Raw genomic sequence first — 26,203 nt, forward strand, 5'->3', positions numbered from 1 at the left:
CACCAATTATATTTTTACTTACAGATTGTAAATTACTAAATAAATTCAAAATCAAAACAGTGCACTTCCGTCTGTGTCAGCCTTTTACCTACAGTGTTCTTTAGTTTCACCTAAAAACAAATTGGGTTAACCAATGGGCGCGGACTTCTTTAAATGGAAAGGAAATTTTAAAGTTCTCAACAAGTGAGCTTGAACAAGGTTTGTAATGTTTCATATTTGGCACATTAAGCATCGTAGTCATGGTACAAACTCATCGTATAATTTGTACTCAACTGGACTTACCAGTTGCATAATGTTTGATGGATTTGCTTTTTATTTCGAGAAAAAGTTTTGTACGAACAGATTTACAATCGACTTTAGCAAAAGAAAAGGAAAAGTCGATAGTAGTTTTCCTTTTGATTTTATTCATACTACTACATGAATAAATACTTAAGATTTGGAAACAGAAAAATTTCCTTCCTTGTATTTCGGTCCACTGTCTCCTCTTAGGCAATGATCTTCTCTGATATGGTCTCTGTTCTGCTCAATCCACGGGAGGGTAAACAAGCGCTGAACCATCCTATTATAGTTTAGATATCAGCTCTTACTCGTTCAGCCATCTAGATTTAGGGCGACCCCTTGTCCGCGCGTTTACAAATGATCCCTGCCATATTGGTAATAACTATCCGGTTTTCTGAAACCAAGAAGAGCAATCCAACTCTAAATCCCTATTTTTCCCGCTTCTTCAGCTGTCCGCCCTCATTTTTTATACTGAGTTCTCTTCTGCCACCTGAGTACTTCCCGCACAAATCTATCTTTTCACAGGGATACTAAATTTTGTTCAGTATTCAGGATTCAATGCCTTACGTAATGATATGTCTGATGAACGATTCGTATCTCGGATGACCGAACTGCTCTTCGTACTTTTTGCCCAGACTGAAGTACCTTCTATAGTTCGCAACTATCTCTTCATTAACATCCACTACTTACGATGAAGTAAGGAAAGTAAGTAAGGAAATCGGAGACTGTTTCAAATCTGTATTCTCCCTGATATATCTTCGTCTTACTCTCATTAATTTGAAGCCCGACTTAGAATTCCAAATATTTTTTCTTTTTCTTTACAGCCATCTCCAACTCTAACAATCCACTACGCCGACTGAACCGACAGTGGCCCCGAGACTTCCTTGAGGTCTAAAGATCATCGTCAACGCCGATTTCCTGTAGAGAGTGCTAACGCTGGGTAGTTTCTCTCCTCGAATCGGGATCGTTTACAGAATGGAATTCTGTAGTTCCAGTTCCAACTTTGTTTCACTTTATGAAGGGGCAGTACAGGATACATCCATGGAAGTAGTTGGATTCTGGAATAAGGTACTACAAGTATAAGCTATAACGAAATTTCGTTTCTCGATCTAGATGAATTCCTAACTCTAAACAAAAACGGAGCTACATGAAGTCTTAAATTCATATTCTCTCTTTTTAACTTACATCTTCATGGCGAAAATTTGGGAGCCTATTTCGTAAAAGCTTCTTAATAATTCGCCATATTTCTTACAATTTAGGGAGACTTAGGGAGACAACGTTTATAAAGTGCACTTGCAGATTTGCAAGATATCATGTTTCGTTAAGATCTCTGGTGATTCGTTTCAGTCTTCATCAGAGATCATCTTAAAAACCTCATGAAAGATATTAATTTTTTAACCGATTCTTCATGTTCTCCAATGTTTAACTGTTCTTCCTGGGGAGAAGTATTTTACTGTTATAGAACTTAAAAGTGTTATGTTATTACATTCGTTATTACATAATACAGACCAAATTGAGGAATTTAAACGGAAATGACGTTTTTCATTCTGGTATTTTGGTTTTAAATTTTTTTCTTTTATTCTCATAATATGTGACTTCTCACTAACCTAATTAATCGATTGTTTCAAGACGTAAAGAAAAAGAGAAAAAAAAAGGAACCGAAGGATACATTTTACAGCATCCTACAAGGTGATCTAGATGCGAATACATCTAGGGGGGTAAATTCTTTGTTTTCATTGTTTTCAAAATCATATATAAACATTGATAGTCGCTTGATTGGATCGCTTGAAATTGTACTTCCTCATGTTCTCCACGAATTCATTCAATAAATTTTTCTACTTTTATTAACTGTCTTACGTTTGTCTTCTATTTTTTACCAAATTGATTCAGCTCTGAGATTACCTTTGCAGATAAATTATTATGTAGACAAAGTAGAGTCTAACCTGGCGATGTCCTGGAGAAAATTCTTTATATTACAGCTGATTTGCAAGAGTCCTGACCAACACACCTGTTAGACCTGCCGTTGTGAAAATGTATAGAAGATTTTTCACTGAACCCTTGACTTTTAAGGATTTCTTTAAAGCAGCCCTTTACTGCATGGATTAAAAAACAAAAAATTATAATTTAATGAAAAGTCTTCAAATATTTTCTTTAAATTTTTCTCTCTTTCATTGCAGATAAGTAAATCTAGTTGGTAATTCATTCGTAACATTTCCAAAGAAAAGTCACTTTTAGGTGATTCGTAACATTTCCCAATAGGAATCTGGAACCCATTTCAAGTTGGTTACCGATGGGCGACCAAACTCAACTGAACTCTTAATCAACGTAGCTGAATAGAGCTCGTTGCTCGCAGCCCCAGTTAACCCAGAGAAGAAAAAACGTACTACAGCTACTTAATAATGGAAATATCTCTTTCGAATCGTTATTGCGATCCGATTAGTGAACTCTCACCTCATTATCGTCTGGAATTTCGTTGCCACAATCCACATTGCATCATTTAAATCAATATATTGTCGCTTTTCACAGAAAGTCACATAGATCCTTCCGTTTTGCAAGGTCTTCTTAACTAATTACAGTATCTGCTCTGACACTTGTAAGTGGAAAATCAACAATAGCAGGGAAAAGCATTTCATGATGTTTCATCAAAGAAAATTTAACAAGAATGAATAGCATGAAAATTCAATGGAAAATAGAAAATTGAACACGATACCACTAAAAGGAAAAATTAAAAAACAAACAGAAATTGCTTAGAATATGAAGAACATTATGTTAATTAAGTCACACTAATTTGAAGGAGAACTTAGTCATACCGTATGTCTGCAGGGTTGTAATCAAGCCAGGCGATTTATTTCCACTGAGGCAAAAAGCTTCCTCAACTTTCAAGCATCTGGTTTTATTAGCTTTTGTTTTGTAGCACACTGGCGTTGCATACAGTTGACAGCAAGACTCTAGAGTTCTCAGTGTACAAGCGCAAGTTAGTCTAAATTAATTACCCTCGTAAGAAACTTGCAGTAATTTCAATGACTTTGTGTAAAATTTTATTATTTTCACTTAAACTTGAGTGAAATTATTAATTATGATACCCGGCAAAATCATATTATTAGTGTATAATATTGTGTATAATAATAACATAATATATTTATTAATCGAATGAAAATATTTCACATCGATTTGTGGCTTTGAATTTGGAAATCTAAACAATTTTGTAAACTTGGGCCCAGAGCTGAAAATTGAGAGTGAAAAAACCTCCGATGTAGATCCTCCGATATAGATCCTCCGATGTAGATCCTCCGATATAGATCCTCCAATATAGATCCTCCGATATAGATCCTCCGATATAGATCCTCCCAACTACAAGAATTATGGCGGAGGTTCAGAACCCACTGCGCCAAAGTAAAGTTATATTTAAGAGCAAGTTAATACACTGAAACAGAAATCTCATTCTTTTGTTCAAAACTAAAAGGAAAAATACTCATTATTTCTCCATTAATTTTGCAATCGTTAAATTCAAATTTGAGCCGCCCTGTGCGTATAAAATCAACCATAGGCTTAGTTATTAATTCATTGAAGAAAAAAGAAATCCAAATCTTAGCAGTAAAACTAGAAGAGAATGAGATTTTTCCCATTTATTTTGTAATGGTACTAATTAAAAATCTGAGTCAGAAGTGGATTTGTACACAAAGAGAAATTTCCAATTAAAGGCTACCCTGCATCTTCAATCCACCATAGTCTAAGTTGTTCATACCCTGAAGAAGAAATATAAATACATTTGTTCAAAACTAGTCAAGAATTACTTATTTTTCTTAATTATTTTGTAATGGAAATCCGAGATTCAGCCGTCAATTGGATTGTACAAACAGGGTACTCCGAATTCGAAGTTTCGATGCCCCCCCCAAAAAAAGAAGAAAAATAAGGAATTCTCGTATAGTTTGACTGGAAATATGAGGATTTCTGCTTCTGTGTATTCATAATCAAGCTAGAGATGGAATTTATACACTGGGTAGCTTGAATTTTGGGTTACGATTGCAAAACAAATGGAAAAATAGAGAAGTCTATTCTAGTTTCACCTGAAAGATTGAAATTTCAACTTCAGTGAATTAATAACTAAGTCTGAAATTAGAATGTACACAAAGGGTAGTCTTAATTTCCAATTACGTCTAAAATATAATAGAAAAATGAATAATTCTCTTCTAGATTTTAACTTCTTTCTACTTAGTTATCAATATATTGAAGCAGAAATTTCTGAATTTCCTGTCAGACGAGACGGTAGTTCCTTATCTTTTCATTAATTTTGCGATCGTAACTTCAAATTTGGTCTACCCTTTGTGTATAATCCACTATTAGCTAGTTATTAATTGTCTATAGCATAAATCTCAATCTCTCCAATATAACTAGACTAGAATTCCTTACATTTTCATTAATTCTGCAATCGTAACTTCAAATTCTAGGCCACAGGGTAGCATTCCACCTTTGTCTTAGTTATTAATTCTCTCATCCATAAATCTCAATCTTTTCAGACAAACTAAACAAGAATTCCTTATTTTTCTATTAATTCTGCAATGGTAACTTCCAATTAAAGGCTAGCCTGTTTGTACAGCCCACCGTTGTCTTAGTTGTTAACCCAATGAAGAAGAAATAAAATATTTTTGTCCAAACTAATCCAGAATTACTTATTTTGTAATGGTAATTTTGAGATTTAGGTGTGAATTGGATTGTACAAACAGGGTACTACGAATCTGAAGTTACGATTGCTAAATTAATGGAAAAATAAGGAATTCTCGTCTGGTTTGACCGAAAGTATGAGGATTTCTGTTTCTTTGAGTTAATAATTAAGGCAAGGGTGGAATGTATACACATGGTCGATTGAATTTTGGGTTACGATTGCTAAATTAATGGAAAAATAAGGAATTCTCGTCTGGTTTGACCGAAAGTATGAGGATTTCTGTTTCTGTTAGTTAATAATTAAGGCAGGGGTGGAATGTATACACCTGGTCGATTGAATTTTGGGTTACGATTGCTAAATTAATGGAAAAATAAGGAATTCTCGTCTGGTTTGACCGAAAGTATGAGGATTTCTGTTTCTGTTAGTTAATAATTAAGGCAGGGGTGGAATGTATACACCTGGTCGATTGAATTTTGGGTTACGATTGCTAAATTAATGGAAAAATAAGGAATTCTCGTCTGGTTTGACCGAAAGTATGAGGATTTATGTTTCTGTGAGTTAATAATTAAGGCAAGGGTGGAATGTATACACATGGCCGATTGAATTTTGGGTTACGATTGCTAAATTAATGGAAAAATAAGGAATTCTCGTCTGGTTTGACCGAAAGTATGAGGATTTCTGTTTCTGTGAGTTAATAATTAAGGCAAGGGTGGAATGTATACACATGGTCGATTGAATTTTGGGTTACGATTGCTAAATTAATGGAAAAATAAGGAATTCTCGTCTGGTTTGACCGAAAGTATGAGGATTTCTGTTTCTGTGAGTTAATAATTAAGGCAAGGGTGGAATGTATACACATGGTCGATTGAATTTTCAGTGACGATTGCTAAATTAATGGAAAAATAAGGAATTCTCGTCTGGTTTGACCGAAAGTATGAGGATTTCTGTTTCTGTGAGTTAATAATTAAGGCAAGGGTGGAATGTATACACATGGTCGATTGAATTTTCAGTGACGATTGCTAAATTAATGGAAAAATAAGGAATTCTCGTCTAGTTTGACGAGAAATATTATGATATCTGCTTCAGTGTATTAATAATTAAACCAGAAGTGGAATGTATACACATCGACGCCGACCTAGGCGAGTGCTGAGGCCCACATCGCTTCTAGTGGTGCCCCCAGCACTTGCCACCCTTCCCCTGATTAAAAAACCCAGAAAGAGCGATTACAGCGAATCAAGAAGTTGATTCAACAAAGCATTAGATAAATGGCGAGGTAAAACTGCCAAAGAAGAAGACGGCTAATCTTCTGAATAGTGATTGGGTGCGTGGCCAAATTTATTTAGATCGTCTTACTTTGTTGCGCTACCAATTAGGCCCAGCGTCAATTCAGTGGATAATTCAGGTGGGTCCAGATGGGAAAGAAAAACAATAAAATAAAATGAAATGAGCAAAGGAGAGAAAATTAAAAAAATATGCTCAGGGCGCCACGCTGTTTTAAATTAGTTCCGCAGGGAGCAGCGAAACCTACGGAAATATACTATAGTTTTTAGGCCTGCAAATAAATATGAAAAAAATAAAGTTGGTTGGAGGGAGGAAGAAAAAAGCGATTTGGAGACAACAGTATATTAAAAAAAGAAATGTTTAAAGAAACCAAATAAACAGTTATTTATTTAACAAGTGTGGAAAGTAGTACTTTTCCTCACGCGAGGCAGGGTTTGCACGCACGAGCGAGCGAAGCGAGGCGAGTGCAAGTGCAAATTGCCGAGTGTGAGGAAAATACTTGACACTCGAGTTAAATATTATATTTTTTCTGCAACCATTAGATTTATTAACTAAAAAAATTAAAAATTTCATTTTTACAGTCTACAAAAAGTAATTTATTATAAACATTTATTGTTATATTACAATTATTTACATTACTTACGTATTTACATTACTTATTACATTTTCTGCTGTTTCTTTTATTGATGGAGGAGTGTTTTCTAAACAGGAATCACTAGAATCCATTTTAAATTTCTATAAGGTAACACTATAACCTTTTTAACTGTTATAATTAAATATAATTATTTATTAAAATATTATTTTTATTTCTATATTCCTTTCAAGTTTTATTTTATTTTTTTAATATTCATTCTTTAATTATTTAGATAAAATAAATTTAAATAAGCTTATTAAAGTTTTACAGAAAATATTTAATAACAAAACTTCTTATATCAAGGAAGCACAATAAAGTTTTTCCACTCACTAGTGAGGAAAGTGACACTAATGGGAATTTTTCCCCACTAGTGTGGGAAGTTGGGCATTACACAGCTGATTTTAATTGAGTAATGAGAACATTCCTACATGGTTGCAGAAAAAGAGTATTTGGTGGCAAATGTATACCTTCTTACACCTTATCATTACGATACTTAAGGTATCCAATATATTAATTAAAGTAGTAGCTGTACTACAAACAAACAAAAAACCTTTGTTTAGGGAAACAAAACCAAAGCGGAAGCTTCCTTGTGACCGTAACACTTCTTACAATAAACCAAAAAAATATCTTAATAGGGTTAAGAAAAAATTAAAAATTACAATGATGAAAACCTTAACAATATAAAAATATAATTGGAAAAAAAAAGCCGTGAAAACTATATACATAACCCATCTACAAAAAGAAATACTCAACTTACCCGAGGAGGCCTGGGTTTTACTTTGTTTTCTAGTGGGCAAAATTGTAGGTATTTACACTTTTCATACGCTTTTCCGGCGCTTGTTCCGCAGTCCACTGCAGCACTCTCCACCTTCCTTTTCTGTAGTTAATTTTGTCGAGTGTAATCCCCCACACTGGGAAATGTTACTGAGGAAATGTCCACAACCACTGGTAACTTCAGCCACTCACACGAAAATTTTCCAATTTCTGAATGAAAATTGCAGGTGTATCCGGCAAAGCCGAAGAAAAGAACCTTATCACAGCGCTTCCAGTGACTTACTGCCCACAGTCTAGCTCTGTTTATCGCCTTTGCTCGCTTAGACTTCTTTATAAACAGTCCGAAGTACAATTTCACTCGCTCACCTTACAAATGACGTATTTCTTTTCATACTTTATTTTATGCATACATTTGCCTCCTAATTGACTTATTTAAATTAAAATTGATTAACAATTCTTGTTACCAGATTTTTTTCATCTGTAACAACTTACTGTATAATATTTAATCTAGTTTTCATGTTTTCCTCCACAAAGTAGCCCGCTGAGGCTGTGACGCCCAAGGGCCCTATAAAACTTTGGAGCCGGCCTTGCCTGGAAGAAGATGGTTACAGCAGGTCTGTGGTGCCTAAAGATTCGAGGAGGTTATTGAAAACTTCTATTTAGTATACATCTTGAAACTTTGTGAACTGCAGCAAGAGAAAGTCGGTTCTAAACAGTTTCACTTCCGGTGGAAACACAATTTTCCGAATATTACGTAGAATAGTAATATTATTTCCACTTTCAAGAAGAGTTTTAAGGAAGTTAGAGCATTTGTAAAAGTGTAAGTGCTCTGCAGTACAGGTTCTAACCTGTAGAATCAAATCCCGGTCATGGCCAGTGAGTAGGTGCGCGGCAGACAATACGTCACCGTAAGTATATCAGTTTGTTGACCTTTACAAGCTTCTTCTTGTTTTTAAAAGATACGTTAAAGAAGACGCTAGTAACTTAAATGAAAACTGGTTTTAAACGGTTTTAGTTTTATTTTTCGAAAAAAATAAACTGTAAACTGAAGTTTTCTACTTTCTCTGCTACCATTACGAAGTTCAAAAATTGGTATTCTATTTTGGTACCATTACTTTATTCGGAAAATTTTGGTTTTCAAAATTATTTTGTTTCATTTGTTTTTTACTTTTTCTCGATTATTTTGAAAATCTCATCAAAATTTTTTACAATGGGTCTACTTACTCAAGAAAAAACCGTGACTTGCAATGTCTTGAGGCAGTACCTGGACAGGTTACTCCTTTTCTTTCAACATGACGTCTTTCGTTCACGGGTGTTTACAAACGTCTGGATGCTTAAACAATGCTGGCTGTATGGCGAAAGCCAATGCCCAAAAAAATTCGTCTAGATTTTATTTATTACAACATTTATGTATATTATATAAAATTCAAAATTTAGGAACATAAATCAAAAGATGTACTCTTTCTAAATAAATATAACAACGTGAATATTGCTTCCAAAAAAATTTAGCTATGAATCTACCTAGCTGTTAAAAGAATAATCAGTTTGAAACTGTGAATAATATTTCTCCTAATTTATTGGAGTACTTAGTGTTAAAAGCTGAAGTCGAATAGTTACGTAAATTATCTGTTTTACTATTAATATAGTTGTATTTAATGTTTTCGTAACGAGTGAAGTAATTAGTTAGTTTGTCAGGTCTTGTTACCGTGGAGACTAATTGTTCTTTAATGTCACCACCGCAAATTTATCACAACTCCAAATTCAGTAAAGTCTGCTCAAAGTCTGTCTTTGTCTTTTCAAAGTCAGAAAAGCCTGAGTAAAGCTTGATGACATCACTTTTCATTTTCGCATTGGCTAAGTAACCAAAATGCCACAGTAGCCGAGCGGTTAGAGGCGAGACCAGTAAAGCTAAGATGTTATTGTTGGTTTAGTGGGTACGATTCCCGGTCTTAGGCCTTGGATTTTATTTAATGGTTAATATGAGAAATTTACAGTAAAATGTGTTTGCAAGTCATCTCCATCCACGGCACCTAATTAGGTAGTTGAACGTAAAGCCCGCCTGGAAAAACAGGCAATTACTACCTACTACAAAATGCAAAAGTGGTGGTCCTAGTTTCTTTAAATAACGTGTCGACTAAACCGAAAGTAAAGGACGAAACACCAGGCAACATGGCTCACTCAATCTCATTAAGAAAACCTCTGAGGAAGCACAGAATCTATGAAGTTTCCAGGGAAGACATTATCTTCTTCCAACATCCGGTAACCCTACCCAGGTATCTGAATATCGGCACTGTAGTCCTTCACGAGATATACTGGAGTCTCCATCACTTATTATATTTGTAAATAGTCTATTAGGAGTTGAATTCATATTTATCACTACCGCGTGGTTAACTCGGGATAGAAGGATTCCCTACCTAGGGAAGGTTACTCTATACAGGGATGCAAATGATTTCACACACACATTTTTACAAATTCATCACTCATGAAGATCTTGTCAACACAACTGGAACGCTGCTGATACATCTTAGTCTTCATGACGAATGGATCAGGAAATCTATAAATAAAATAAATCCAGAAAGATGTATGAAGAACTACTTGCTCTCCAGAGCTTCTAAATATTAGAATCCTTTCTTCGATTATTTGGTTCACTACTTGGGCCTTTATCTGGACAAAAAAGACTCACTTAGAATAGACCTAAGAAACGCCAAAGATAGAAACTATACCGTGACTTGCTCTCACGTTTATTCCACAAACGTTCCCGTCTTACTATAAACAACGAACTTCTTATCTACAGTACTGAGGACCTTATAGTATAGTGTGGGGTTCCACCAAGCGCTCTATCACCGACTACGAACCCTACAACCCCATTGTTTTCGTCCAGAACGATCTCAATGTAACCTTTGTGAGCGACCTTTTCCCATTCTGGCCTGAGAAAGTTCATAACGTTCCTCTCTCCCACTCTTCACCTACTACCCATTAATCCCGGAATTCCCTTCCCACTCCATTCTTGGAAATTCCAATAGAAGACGGAGCCGTCGGTGGCCAAAAGTTCTTCTCTTGGAATAATAGTGATCTATAATTTGTTGTAAATATGTAAAATATTCTTCCCTCTCTTCTCCTACACACAGTTAAACTCTAAGCGCTGTTATTTCACTAATTACTATCATCTCCCTGAACTCTACTTGGATGAATACCTTCATCTCTATCTATCGCCTGCATACTTCTCATTCATTAGAACCTGTAAATGCGTATCTCATAGTGTTGTCAGTGTACAGCTTCACCATTCTTGCACTCATCTTTTGCACTTTTACAATTTCACTGCGTGCATATTTTGTGTTGTAAATATTTTAATAAATAATTTTTTTTTACTTTATTTGTATATTTGTGCATCAAGTAAATTTGATCTTACTGGTTAGAGCAATCACCCACTGGTGAAACTCTTCCATAATGATTTAATCACAGCAATAGATCTCTAGGCCACCTCCGCTTCAAGCGACGAGGAGGATTGTCGGGAAGGTGAGGAGAGTAGAGTTGTTGTACAAGAGGATTAGGATGGAGAGCTAGGAGGCTGTGAAAGATGCGCTAGCGAGACTTTATTAGATCAGTTACTAAAGGGATGCGAAGGTCAGTGTGAATGGTAAGGTTAGAAATGTAGAATGGAGCATTCAGGATTTTCCGTAGGATTTTAGACTGTAGTGTCTGCAGGCGTTTGGAGTTAGAAGGTTTGGTTGAGCCCCACACTTCTGCTCCGTATGTTCATATGGGTCTTAACAGTGTCTTGTTGATTGTCAGTTTGTGATTCAAGTCGAGTTTGGATCTGCGGCCAAGTAGTCTAGTAGTCTAGCTTGGTAGCGTCTGTTCACGTCTTGTCGTTTCAGTCGAGTATGTGGGTTCCACGTGAGTCTCTTGTCAATGTACAGTCCTAAAGTATCGTTATAAATAATCGTTATAAATAAATTAAACCAAATAACTAATTGTCTTTATTATTTTTAATTTAACAACCAACATTTGTTAATTTGTTTTTAATTTGAAGACATTGCGCTAGGAGCTTTTTTGTGTCCTTTCACTGCACACAACAATCTCTACTACTGGGCAGTCATGGAAGAAAAAAAAAACCAAAGAGCTGGCAGCTTGATTTGAACCCGGGATCTCTAACTATTAAGCTAATCACTTCCCAATAATATTATTTACTTTTGATAACTTTAAACACGAAAACATTGTATACGATAGAAGTTCATAAAACAATAATTGAAATTAGAACTACCATTATTAAAGTTCTGCACAATAACGAACCCAAAATTTAACAATTGCTGGTAAATTAACGATTTTCCACAATGAGATTGGTTGAAGCACGCAAAGACTTGCTGATCTTTTGTAACAATAACTGATCGCCAGCATTTAGTAGAATCTGGTTTTACGTCTTTAAAAAATAAATAATAAATTCTCTTTATTAATAATTTAATAACACAGGCCATTTTAATTGCTAATGTTTTTAAATTATAAGTGTACCGTTTCAGTTCCCGGTTTTTATGCTCCTTATTAATTATTACCTAATTATATGTTATCTAATATATTGTAAGATATTTTCAAAAAAAACTAATTTAGCACAGTCAGGCTGCAAGCTACTTAAGCCGCAAGTCTTTTATTTTTTTCATTTTGGTATACTCTTACGTAACATCATGATTGATAACACGGACAACACCCAATTAGAAAGTGTATTGGGCAGAATTACCACACTTTTACAAGTGTTTTTGTACGTAAGTACGGTTCGATATAAGTGATTGAGTTGAATAAATGTCCTCTGATATTTTGCCTTTCTCTTGTTGCTGTGTTTTTTTCGAAAATACGAACTTTGAGGCAGAGTAAAGTGGTTTGGTGAAGTGGCTAAGTGAGGGGACTTATATTATAATCTCGAGTTGAAGGTCAGTGTGAAGAAGCTAGCTTTTACTTTCGGAAGCGATTATGTCGGAAGTTTCCTATCTCGAGTTTTCCACACCGGATGTCTGTTTTAATGTCTCTTTCGCCTTCGGACGAAAAGGAAGTCTTAAAACGTGAAGATCGCCGAACCCTCTCGTCTAATCTTTATCCGCCCATTCCCAATCTAAGAACCCTCCATGTTCTTTAAAACGACTTTGGTCCTTCGATCTGCTCGCTTCACAACCACTTCCTGCCCCCCAAGAGAGCGTCAGCACTGGCTCTGATTTCTCTCTCATCAAGTCCTCTCGATTGGCGTGTTGATGTAGTTTGTTTTACAACATGCATTATATGTTCTTAATGCACACATATGCTAATGTACATAATGAACAGTTGCAAATAAATTAAACATAAAAAAACCTGCATAAGTCTGGCTGCCTGACTACTATCTTAATCACACCCAGCGACTCCATCTGGAGGCAGAAGCTCCAGTTTGGAACAGCGTTTTGGTTACAATTAAAATCTTACTTGACCTTCTTGTCAGCTGAATCGGACTTACTGTTAGTTTAGACTATTATTATAGTTCCCTGGGTCTTCCGGCTGCTCTAGACTATACCAAATGCACTATCTACACGACCAATTCTTAAATATACCTTCAGGAGTCTTAACAAGTTACATTCCTTAAATCTAGATTTCGATACCATCTAATATTCACTTGGGAGAGACGGATAAGCCATTTTTTTCAGTGATCTTGATGTTCCTGTAGATGCTAAGGGCAGCAAAACAATTACAGCAACATCCTTACTCAAACATGAGCAACTATTCGAGTTCTCCTCGCCAAGTTAATATGTTAGTTGTACGAAAGTATACAGAAACAATTCTTTGCAGAAGAGATCAAGAACTATCAATGTTTTAAAAGATTTCAATCTTGATAGGTTATTACTCCGTCTTTGTGAACTTTCTTGCAAGCAGCCAAGTATTTATTACAACTTTATTATTATAATCCAAGTCAATATTAAAAGTAACAAAGTTTTTACACGCATGCACTTTAATCTAACTTTTGCACCGCCAAGATATCAAACTTCTTCAGCTGATTGATTCTCTAAATTGATAAAGTTACATTATCAGTTTTGAATTTCAAAAGCATCATTGCGTCACTTCCTGTTTATAAGTAAGTGTAATCATGTTCAATTCATTTTTAGTAAGATAAGTTTCCTTTAATGTGAACATTTACCGACAGAGTGTATTGCCAGCTTGAATGACGTAATCTTGAAAGAACCCTTAAGTTTTCTTTGAACTATTCAATTCCATTAGTCTTAAAAAAGCTAGACTTAACAAAAAACTTATAATTGGAAAAGTTTAAAAACTGGTTTTCCGTTTTTGGAAACGATTTATTCCGGATTAAAGCTACATCCAATGCTTACTAAATAAATACATTGAACTTGAGCGCAGATATTAAGGAAGAAACTATAGATGAGTTAAAAGGGTCTGAGTGGTATTTTTGGATATATTGCATTGAGATTGGCTGACATTTCGGGAGCTTTAAGAGAGCTTTTATTGTGCATAAATACTTAAGTGACCGCTAACAATGATAACAACGAAGGATATTGTTCATCGTTTTTGGTGACTGTCTTTGTTCATCAATATCTTAAATGGTGTGTCTTTTGTCCTGACTGTTTACTATAACTATGCCAAAGTCTATCGTCATTACCATCTACCACACATTTTCTCTTTTCCTATTCTAGGGCCGCTAGAGCTGGGATGGTACCTATTGGCCTATCGGGCTGCCAAACACATATCTTGCAGAGCCTAGGCTATCGGATGCAGACCGCACTCTTACATCATCGAAAAGGGCCGACGAGAGGAAATGCTATTTCGCCGATTGTACCATCCTTATTTTCATAAGCTAACATTTTGTAAAATTTCAATCAATTAAAATACTTTAGATTTTGCTGCAACTGTATTTATGTATATATAACCATGTATGTATATAACCACGACGGCTTGTCCGCTTCATGTATATAGTCTATCCTAAGGAGGCTATTCCCGTAGAATCTAACTCAAGTGTGCAGTACTTTTAATAAAATGTTCCTGCATACTCTAAAAGTGACCTAATCCTAAATGAATTTAATCCTTAGAGGGCTACTTTTAAGCCTAAATCTAATTTTCATGTCACCATTCTCGCAAATTATTATCTATTACAGTAAAATATGTTGCTCAGCCCTAAAGATGATCTATTAGTCCCTAAGTCAAAAAGGTTGGCAAAAAAACAAGAAAAATTATGACTAAAATTGGCGAAAATCTTCCCAAGTGGTTAGCGTACTGAATTCGCACACCGAGATCTCTGGATCGAATGCATACGTCAGCTCTTTCATATTCTCTTCTTGAGTGCTTCTTGTCAACACTGTCTCCAGAAGCCTGCAGTGACCTGTAGAAAGCTTCGGGCACGGATGACCTCAAATGAGGTAATTCCATTTTGAAGGTTCGTTCCCTTCAAATTATAAATCCAAGGTAGCATTCCCATGGTAACTATTCTATAAGAAACACAAATCACTAAATCACTGTGTAATATATTGTAATATGAAGCATATTATCGATATACCTATGATCGACCAAACAATAATTATATACCTAAATAATAATAATAAATAAATAATGTCATACAACTTTCAACTATTGTTTATTTTACAAAAATTAGCCTTGAAATATTCTATTATATTTTGTTTTCTGATTTAGAGAGAGACGAAAGTAATTTTGTGATTACAAAAAATTGTCCATAATGATATATTGTGTGTTATATATTTTAATGTGAAATGTCTTTGCTCAGATAAGATTAGACAGGTGGCCTAGGATAGATTCAAAAGACAAGGTTCTAAGATTTAAATCCACTGGAAGATATAAAATAGTCAACGATTAAGACCTGCGAAGCTAATATGTATTGTTCGATTCCCGGTCTTTAGGCCTTGGATTTTATTTAATGGTTAATATGAGAAATTTACAGTAAAGTATGTTTGCTAGTCGCCTCCGTCCATGACACTTACTTGGGAGTTGGACGTAAAGCCCCGCCTGAAAAAAATAGGCGATTACTTTACTTTTCACTTTACTAGTCAACGATTAGTAGGCACACTAGTCTTCTAGAAATAATAACAATTTCTACAAAAAAAACACACACATTCCGACCAAGAGTAACGCCTTATTTCTACTTCCTGACCCAAAAACTCACCAATGGCTGTACTTTCTCGCAAATTTATTGAAGTAAGGTTGGCTAACTTCCGAGCAGGGGCTGCCGGATGAAGCTCAGGCCAAAGTGTGGTGTCTTATGATGGAACGCTCACAGGTAAGCAGGAGGAAAACTGCAGTAGAGCGAAAGACATTCATATTCTGACGCTTAACGAGCAGATGTTGCAGTTTGTAAAAGGTGGGTTTATGTGGATGTGTGCTAGTGCGTAGGTGAGCTATAGTTTGCCTCTAAAAGCGCCAAAGCCAAATAAATAGTTGCAAAAATAAAATAAAGAAAAATCTTTAGAATCCCTAAGTGTATTGTGTTTGTGTTAAGAAGTGTCAGTTTAAGCGTTGTTCATGTTGTTAGACTGGGATACACACAGAAACGCTAAGATCCCTGAAGAAGTGGCTAGTCCACTCCCCCCTAGGGGCGGTCAAAGAGATAATCAAGGCTAAAACTAAAAATTTTATAATAAAAATTCAATAAATGTTTACGATATAATTAGAGTATGACTAACATGGTCTGTTTTTGAACTTTACATATGGAAACTTTTATTTCAAAATATCAGATTTAATCAAGTCTAAACATGTCTATCGGTACAAACATTTTCATTGGGCTAGTTATTACATAGTTACTATAGAGAGATTATTACAACTGTATATATCAGTTAAATATCACTTGCTTTACATGCCCTAACTGGCAAAATAAAAAGACGAATCATTCAAGAACATTTGAAATGTTATTAAATTAACATCTAAGAAAAAGTTACTATAAATTATACTATAAAACAAACTATAAAGAATTGCAATAATTATATAGTATCCAGCTGATTTATTAGGGATTTCTAATGTTGGATCAGCTGTAGAGCGGACGATTTTATTCAGTAATTAAATGCCATATTATCAATGAATATTAAAGAATAAAAAGAAAACTGTTAGATGGATACTCTTTTGACTTTTACAACAATGTATTTCTTGAAAATGTGGTTAGCTTGGCGTATCCGTCTTAGCTCACATGATTATTGTGTCAGAGGTAGATTAATCAGTTTAGGGAAGAGAAATGAACTTCATTTACGTTTCCTTCTCGCCCTAAACTTTAATGAATCTTGTTGAATCTTATCTCTGATGATGGACGAAGATGTGAAATCGGTCAGGGATACAATTACCTAGTGTTCTAAGACGGGCAAAATCAAAGAAAGTCAATTCTTTCTAGATTTCTTCGACAAACGACTAATCTACACCATGACAGGTTTGAACCTGTCTGAACATACCTGTATGGAATGGATCTTTGGGGCTTAGCCAATGCTTCCAATATCATTCTGAATCCTGTGCTTCCAAGCATAAAAAGAAAACACTATGGCAAATCGTTAATGCTTATTACATTGTCCTCTAACTCTACCCCCTATGTTCTCCTAATGTTTCTGAAGCTGCAGCATTCTGCTAGGCCAAGTAATATGCTTTGTTTCTTTATATATACTAATTCTCTAGTATCCCAGCTTCCGGCGAAATAGCATTTCCTCTCGTCGGCCGTTTCGATGGTGTAAGAGTGCGGTCTGCATTCGATAGCCTAGGCTCCACCCTACCTTGCTATGCAAGATATGTGTGCGGCAGCTCGATAGGTCAATAGGTACCATCCCAGCTCTAGTGGCCCTTGAATACGAAAAGAGAAAATATGTGGAAGACGGTAATGACAATAGACTTAAGCATAGTTATAGTAAACAGTCAGGACAAAAGACACACCATTTAAGATATTGATGAACAAAAGACATTGAAGGAAATATTAGTAGCATAAGCTCTGAAGATGTCCTAGTCACTAGGTCGAAAGCTTGGCTAATAATCTTTCTTTCTTCTGGACCAATCAATCAGTGACCAAGAGCGATGAACAATATCCTACGTTGCTATCATTGTTAGCGGTCACAAAACGCTAAGTACCTATGCACAAAAAAAAGCTCCCTTAAAGCTCCTGAAAAGTCAGGCAATCTCAATGCAATATATCCAAGAATACCACAAAGACCCTTTTAACTCATCTATAGTTTCTTCCGGCATTGCCAGGAGATCCTACAAAACGCTGGAAGCGCCGGTGGCCACGAGATCTTCTGAATGAAGTAATTGGCCAGTGTACAATAGTGAAATGTTCTTCTGTGGGAGTTTCACCATTGGCTGAATACTCCCCTCATGCTACTCATGTATCATGTTGCGCGAAGATTATGTGGATGCTGTAGCTTAACTTCAGTTTTATGCACCATATTGCACTTAATCTGGCGAGAAGGGATCGACCGAGGGTTTGAATGATCCAGGCGACTTAAGGAGGATCAAGTGTGGGCAATAGATTTTCCCTGTCGTCCGCAAAGGTGAACTTTGTTGACCCTTAAAAGAATTAAACTGCAATTAATGTACCATGTTTGTAATTGATTCACCGCCTATTTCAGTCTCTTTTTTTATTTCTTCATTTTATTAAGTTTTAGAATGTAATAAAATGTTATTACATTCTAAACTGTAATAAAATGAAGAAATAAAAAAGATAGTAAACCAAGCTGAGAATTCTTCCTCTCTACTAATTTTGTTTGCGGTCTTCATTCAAGAAATATTACAAATAATTTTATTACACTTATTATTTATTTATTATTAAAATTATAAAACAAATAAAAGGTACAATAAATTGAAAATAAATAATGTAGCAGAAAAAAAAATTCATAATTTTCATGTCTTCTTGTGAAAAACTTCAACGAACATAAGGATAAGCAGCATAAGGATGTCCGTAGTACGGATGTCCGGCGAGGTAACCAGGGTGACCCAAATAACCAGGATAGCCGACACCTGGGAAAGCACGGTAGCCAAGCCCTGGGTAGGCTGGATGACCAACGTATCCTAGGCCGCCAGCATATGGGAGTACTCTTCCATATCCATCGTAGTAACCAAAACCGGGTAGACCTGTGAAGAAATGTTTTTTTGATATTATTTTTGGGTAAGCTAAAGTGTGGGAAACGATTGGCACAGTGGTTAGGGCACTGGACTCCTAAGTGGAGGTCTCAGATTCGTGTCTAGCCAAGTTCTTAGATTTTCTGATTCTCGGAGGACTCTGTCTCTGCCCGGTAGTTGACAGGAACTTAAGTAATTGTATGATAAAGTCGTTCCATCTGTTCCCCGTCAAAGTTAATAGTTCCGTCCAGCTACCGCAGTTTCTAGAGTACCCAGAAATGTACGTGCCAGTTCCAGTCAATAAAGACTTTAATTATGGATAATTCTAGTTTTGTATGTGCATTCCATATGCATCAAGGTGTTCCCAAGAGCATGCACAGTACTGCATATTGAAATTGTACTTGTAAACTGTTCATATTGATACTTCCTATCAAATGTAACATGCACTTTCGAAATAATTATTTATTTTAACGAAGCCATAAGGAAAAACATTAGCTTTCCAGTAAAATTAGGTGATCATTTCTGTATTTTCCAATGGTTTTTACTTATTGCTTTACGAAATAGATCGACCATACATGCACAAACTAGCATAGGCCTTAATATTAACTGTGAAATGCAGAAACAGCAGAAATCCAGTGAAATTATATGACCTTTTCTACATTTGCCAATGGTATTTACTTATTGCTTTACGAAATAGATCGACCATACATGCACAAACCAGCATTGGCCTTAATATTAACTGTGAAATACAGAAACAGCAGCAATCCAGTGAAATTACAAGACCATTTCTACATTTTCCAATGGTTTTTACTTATTGCTTTACGAAATAGATCGACCATACATGCACAAACCAGCATTGGCCTTAATATTAACTGTGAAATGCAGAAACAGCAGCAATCCAGTGAAATTCCAAGACCATTTCTACATTTTCCAATGGTTTTTACTTATTGCTTTACGAAATAGATCGACCCTAGATGCACAAACTAGCATTGGCCTTAATATTAACTGTGAAATGCAGAAACAGCAGAAATCCAGTGAAATTATATGACCATTTCTACATTTTCCAATGGTTTTTACTTATTGCTCTCCGAAATAGATCGACCCTAGATGCACAAACTAGCATTGGCCTTTATATTAACTGTGAAATGCAGAAACAGCAGAAATCCAGTGAAATTATATGACAATTTCTACATTTTCCAATGGTTTTTACTTATTGCTTTACGAAATAGATCGACCTTAGATGCACAAACTAGCATTGGCCTTAATATTAACTGTGAAATGCAGAAACAGCAGAAATCCAGTGAAATTATATGACCATTTCTACATTTTCCAATGGTATTTACATATTGCTTTACGAAATAGATCGACCATACATGCACAAACCAGCATTGGCCTTAATATTAACTGTGAAATGCAGAAACAGCAGAAATCCAGTGAAATTATATGACCATTTCTACATTTTCCAATGGTTTTTACTTATTGCTTTACGAAATAGATCGACCCTAGATGCACAATCTAGCATTGGCCTTTATATTAAAACTGTGAAATGCAGAAACAGCAGAAATCCAGTGAAATTATATGACCATTTCTACATTTTCCAATGGTTTTTACTTATTGCTCTTCGAAATAGATCGACCCTAGATGCACAAACTAGCATTGGCCTTTATATTAACTGTGAAATGCAGAAACAGCAGAAATCCAGTGAAATTATATGACCATTTCTACATTTTCCAATGGTTTTTACTTATTGCTTTACGAAATAGATCGACCTTAGATGCACAAACTAGCATTGGCCTTAATATTAACTGTGAAATGCAGAAACAGCAGAAATCCAGTGAAATTATATGACCATTTCTACATTTTCCAATGGTATTTACATATTGCTTTACGAAATAGATCGACCATACATGCACAAACCAGCATTGGCCTTAATATTAACTGTGAAATGCAGAAACAGCAGCAATCCAGTGAAATTCCAAGACCATTTCTACATTTTCCAATGGTTTTTACTTATTGCTTTACGAAATAGATCGACCCTAGATGCACAAACCAGCATTGGCCTTAATATTAACTGTGAAATGCAGAAACAGCAGAAATCCAGTGAAATTATATGACCATTTCTACATTTTCCAATGGTTTTTACTTATTGCTTTACGAAATAGATCGACCATACATGCACAAACCAGCATTGGCCTTAATATTAACTGTGAAATGCACAAACAGCAGCAATCCAGTGAAATTCCAAGACCATTTCTACATTTTCCAATGGTTTTTACTTATTGCTTTACGAAATAGATCGACCCTAGATGCACAAACCAGCAGTGGCCTTAATATTAACTGTGAAATGCAGAAACAGCAGAAATCCAGTGAAATTATCTGACCATTTCTACATTTTCCAATGGTTTTTACTTCTTCTATTTCAAAATAGATCGACTCAACAACTACTGAGATATAGAAATGGCTCTAAGTGAGCTTCAGTGTAGTGAGTAATGTTTTACTCTTCTGATTAAGACTCTAGACCCAACCTTTAGATCAAATTTATGTAAGCCTGGTTATATGAAATAAGACCTCCTACAGCAATGATTAAAATTACTGATTGGTTATTATTTTAATTATATGCTTAAATATATGCTCTTTTTACATTATTTCATCAGTTTCCAGTGAAGTGTATCACGGTCTTCACGAAATCCCTTTGGAAGAGAATTCAGTAATGGGAATAATTAAGATTAGAGAATTCATTATTTTCATATTTTAAGGAACAGAATTCCCCCCAAATGTTATATTACAAGATACTGCTTCTTTACAAGATTAGGAGATCTAAACATTACAGAAAATGTGTGGTCTTTCTTTTAACAAATACCTTGATAAAATTAAAATTAAAAGAATTCATAATCAAGGAACGAAAGATAAGGATAACCTACAAATTTATAGAAGGACCAATTTAATGACCTAATTGGACAGAACTCATTGTAATGCAATAGAAAAAGAACTATGAAAACAGCCCGCTTTCGAAACATTTTACATTAATAGTAAATAACCTCGAGACCAGAAAAAACTTTGGTGTTTTATATCGAACTCCATAACATTCATTGTTTGTGGTAATAAATGAAAATCAACTCATTTATTTCAGTCTTCAGTCCCATCCTTACATGGCGAGCGTAAATCAGTTTGGGACCTGAGTATGAAGACGTGCGTTTTGAGAGGTGCCTGTTGGATGATTATAGGATCTATCCTAGTCTGAAGGATCTAACTCTAGTTGCCTAAAGAGTAAGGAAGGCCTGCAATGATTTCAATCTTTGAAGTCAAGTTTTGAATCCAGATATTTGTGTGTCTACCGTTCTTTTAATATTGATCTAATTATTATAATCCAATATTGCATATAACTGATTCTTTCTAAAAATCACTTCCTTTTACTCAAGACTTACCCAATCCTGCAACCTGCTTCTTCTCTCGATCTTCCTCAGCTGCAACACTTCCGGCAATCAAAGCAAACACAACGAGCAACTGGAAAGCAAACAATATTATGCCAGTAATAAAAGCAGTTTGTGAAAAGCAAGGGCACGCATTTTAGTGATATCTAGTTTTCCTTTCCCTAACTAACATAACTGTTATTTTCCGTTTATTTACTTTTTTCCTTTTACTTTATTTTTAATTTTATTTAAACATAACAGCAATTTACTCTACGAACTTTTATATTCAACAAAAGAACGATATAAATGAAAATTGTAAAATGCAAATTTTAATTGTTTTGCGAGGTAAGTTTTCCATTTATGTAAATAAGAATGCAGTCAGCCCGTACATTTTTCTCTTTACTACATCCTTTGTGTTTGAAGGAAAAGGAAATTTAACAATGTCCATGTAATGAAAAAAACTTCTCAAACATTTGAGGAGACGCAGAGTGCCGAAAAACGTCAAAGAAGTTTCCATGGTTTCTCAACTTCTTCATTTTTCGTTCATCATTTCGCTAAATTTCCGGTGTTCTCTTTTCTGTAGAATCCAATTGGAATAGCGAAACCTCCATAAATCGGAAACGGATTAAATCTCTTCTATTTCGATTGCCATTATTAAAAATTTGGTAAACAGGAACTTCTTCCGCTTCCGTTATTATATACTATGTCATTTTTAGACTGACGTATATCTAACACTATTTTTTGTTTTTTTGGCGCATCAACAGCTGAGGTTATTAGCGCCCGGAGTTTTTTCCAGTGCACTGCCGGCCTCCGGACAGTGTTCTCTCGTTACAGACAACACTGTCCATCACCGGACAGTGAGCTGTAAGAAGCTCCTAGGAAGAGAAAATCTAAGGGTCAGCTGCTGGATTCGAACCCGGGACCTCCGCGTGGGAGTCCAGTATGCTAACCTCATAGCTAATCCCTTCCCTATCTAACACTATTATTCCTAGTTTTGATATCCTTAGAATAAATCGCATTTCCGTGACTATCTAAGTCTGTTAAACTTCCAGCACCGTTGCAGAGAAGCACTGGCAGCAATGCCGATGTCTACAGCACCAAGCTTAAGCGTCAAGATTTATTCAACGCCTGCTGGGCGGTACTCGGGAGAAATCTGGTGGAAAACGACGTTAACTGTCTTGATTTTATTTAAAAATGTTTGGAGTCAATTCTGCCGGTACGCTTTCTAGATGTCCGCCATTTATTGAAACAACGTCTTTCTTCTGTACAATATAGAGGGAACCATTCCTCCTCACTTGTAGTACACAAATATTTGGGCACATTGACAGTAGTTGGTACTATGGTTTGTTACCAAGCTGAAAATGAACTAACATTGGTGCTATAGGGTGGTATCTAACAGGCGCCACGGTAGCTGAGTGGTTAGAGGCTAGACCCGCAAAGCTAAGATGTATTGCGGTACTAGACTATTTTCCCAGTCTGTACCTTTAATGGTTAGTATGAGAAATTTATAGTAAAGTATGTTTGCTAGTCGCCAAGGTAGCCAAGCGGTTATAGGCTAGACCCGCAAAGCTAAGATGTATTGCGGTACTAGGCTATATTCCCAGTCTATACCTTTAATGGTTAATATGAGAAATTTATAGTAAAGTATGTTTGCTAGTCGCCTCCGACCACGGCACCTAATTCGGTAGTTGGACGTAAAGCCTGCCTGAAATAAAGCCTTTCACAAATAATTATTTAGTAAGAAACCCAGTTTTGAAGAAAAACGATGTGATAATTTCGCGATAAATTTTATCTTTATTCTTTAGTAAAGTATTTTTCGTGCGTTCTGTGAAGCGATAATATTTCAAAATGCAAATTTGAGGTCTTGTTTTTATGTTAAAAGGAAAACAGGTGCCTTATAAAATTGTAATTTAGATCTGCGGTGTCTGTATGTGCGTTTTGTATTAGTATAATGTAGCCCAGAAATAAACTAGTAAGTTCAAACTTAAAAGAGTTCAACTAAAGTTGGGAAGTTACATTTTGTCTTAAATGTACTCTTTTAACATAATTATACAGTTTCATCATTTGTAAAATGTAAGGAATAATTAAACTAACAATAAACCCTGCAGGTTTGAAGCAAAGCGAAGCTGAAGAAGTTTTAGATTAATTTACACACAAACTTTTCCGTTTTATTCCTGTATAATACAACCACTGAGACACGTGGGTGTTTCTTTTGGAAGGGGGATATCGTACTACTTCTAAAAATATTTTGAAGTGAAATATCTTACTGATCTTTAGAGCATTGGCTCGGGTTGTAAATATAACTAAATATCCGAAATATTGTACTTCGCAATTTACAAAAGTACCTCAAAATGTAAATTAAACAATAATCAAAATTAAGCTCGCTGCCTACACTTTTAAGCTTCCTCTAGACTCCAGAGAGCTCAAAAAAAATCTCTGGTTTGCAGTACTCAATTTTCACGAACTTAAACTCTAAATTGTTTAGTCTATCAAAATTTATTCTCTCTATTGTAAACGCTTACACGATTTATTTTTATAATGTTTGAAGTTTTAACATAGATTTTTGCAATTCCCCAAAAATTTCAGAACTTATTTCATGTTCTTGCAATCAGTAAAAATTAAAATAAATTATAAAGTGTAAAAAATATCACGCAACATCCATTGTAATCTGCACCTGGTCTTCTACGGCCTACATGACAGATTCCGCTAAGTGGACCAAAGGTACAACGGTTTATTTAGTACTCACCACCTGTCTGCAAGGTCCTATGTCGCCCTTAGTCAGTCAGTCTGTGAGCTAAGTACTTTAAAAGAAGTATGTCGTCAAAGTAAGTCCATAGGGCACATCTCACTGGCCAGAGGCACATGCAGAAATCATACATCTTGGTCCCAATGTTGTGTTTCACAATCTTCTGGTACATTTATCTTTCACAATCTCCGATGCAGCTGCAGCTCTTAGTTTCAAAAATCACCATATTCAGGAATGCACAATTTTAGAAAATGGACAAAAAGAAGTTCATATTTGGCAAGAATAGGATACCGAGTCGTCAAAAATGTTGACGATTAAAGAAACGAGCGATGGCGTCGGAAAAATTGGATCATCAAAAAAGAAGCTAGCTAAATAATAAGAATTTAGATGGTGATTTAAAGATGATTTAGATGACATCACAAAGAATTGGCTCAAACAAAATAGCATAGAATGAACTTACAAATGTCTTGATGAAGACGGCCATGTTGTTGGATGTGGAATTGATGATGCGTTGTTCGCAAAAAACAGGAGATGATGTTCAGTTGTTTGCTGAAGTACTGGCCCGCCCCCGCTATTTATATAAATCTATAGAACAATGTAAGCCTCCCACCTAATTATGATTAACTGCTTCAATATATTTCTTATCCTTGTATTATGGACCACGCCTCCCTAATCCCAGCATTATCCATAAGCTTATCTTCATATTCCCATCAATATTCTACGAATTCCTTCTAATTCAAATAAAGAAAGAAACCAAATGAATGTAAAAGGTTTTCTTACGTGGCTCCTCTAAATACAAAACTCGCTCTTGGATATTACGTATATTAGGTTATAATATTCAAGTGTATTATAAATTTTTATAACTAATCCTTTTTCCTCCCACGCAAGATCAAATCTTACGCATAATTTTATCGATCGACTTTTACAACTAAGCATAAGCACATGTAACAAGTAAAATAGATAAGCGACAATTAGAGTGAATTAGAATGGCCAAAAAAGGACAGACAATCAGCACACCCTGGCTTGAAGAGATTTTGGTGAATGACAGCCATCCAGTGGATGTGGTGAGTTCGTAATATGCCTGTCGCAGATTAAACGACTGTCAACTTATACAAAGTTAGAGTAATGGATTTGAGTGATAGCATGATCGGGAATGGAAATTGGAGATATCGGGACCTGGGGTTATATGACAGGAGTCGAAAGGAACTTTGAAGGTCATAGTGCATGGTGTGGTAAGTGACGTACGAAGGATCTAGTGTAGGCAGGATTTTGGGTAAGTATAACTGGATGGGATAAGCGTTTAAATGATTGGATGCCGTAGGTCCCGAAGGTCCTTATAGTGGCTATTAGTCCTATAGTGG

General features: G+C 35.5%; 1 protein-coding gene and 2 long non-coding RNA genes across 3 annotated transcripts in view; 1 reads left to right on the forward strand and 2 right to left on the reverse strand.

The window, feature by feature from the left end:
- Positions 1 to 26,203, reverse strand: part of LOC141453662 (uncharacterized) — a 354,403-nt gene that overhangs the window by 148,953 nt on the left and 179,247 nt on the right. The gene's annotated exons all lie outside the window — the stretch shown is intronic.
- Positions 12,435 to 14,867, forward strand: LOC141451281 (uncharacterized). The gene is made up of 2 exons (XR_012456658.1): positions 12,435 to 13,716; positions 14,291 to 14,867. It is a non-coding gene; the product is annotated as an uncharacterized lncRNA (long non-coding RNA).
- Positions 18,396 to 25,461, reverse strand: LOC141453534 (uncharacterized). The gene is made up of 3 exons (XM_074126903.1): positions 25,303 to 25,461; positions 22,112 to 22,190; positions 18,396 to 18,698 (listed from the first exon to the last, which is right to left on the reverse strand). Exons 1-3 carry the CDS (start codon positions 25,324 to 25,326, stop codon positions 18,490 to 18,492), a joined length of 312 nt encoding a protein of 103 aa, XP_073983004.1. The 5' UTR covers positions 25,327 to 25,461; the 3' UTR covers positions 18,396 to 18,489.

The sequence above is a fragment of the Rhodnius prolixus genome, unplaced genomic scaffold (genome assembly GCF_049639745.1).
Source record: "Rhodnius prolixus isolate KJV_2025 unplaced genomic scaffold, Rpr scaffold_1, whole genome shotgun sequence".
NCBI classification, from domain to species: domain Eukaryota; kingdom Metazoa; phylum Arthropoda; class Insecta; order Hemiptera; family Reduviidae; genus Rhodnius; species Rhodnius prolixus.

Excerpts from the sequence above, each read along its gene's own strand:
- LOC141453534 (XM_074126903.1), bottom strand. The coding sequence starts at position 25,326 with ATGGCCGTCTTCATCAAGACATTT. Across the intron at positions 22,191-25,302 it reads CCGTCTTCATCAAGACATTT|TTGCTCGTTGTGTTTGCTTT; the intron begins GTAAGTTCATTC and ends TTTGCTTTCCAG. Across the intron at positions 18,699-22,111 it reads GAAGCAGGTTGCAGGATTGG|GTCTACCCGGTTTTGGTTAC; the intron begins GTAAGTCTTGAG and ends ATTTCTTCACAG.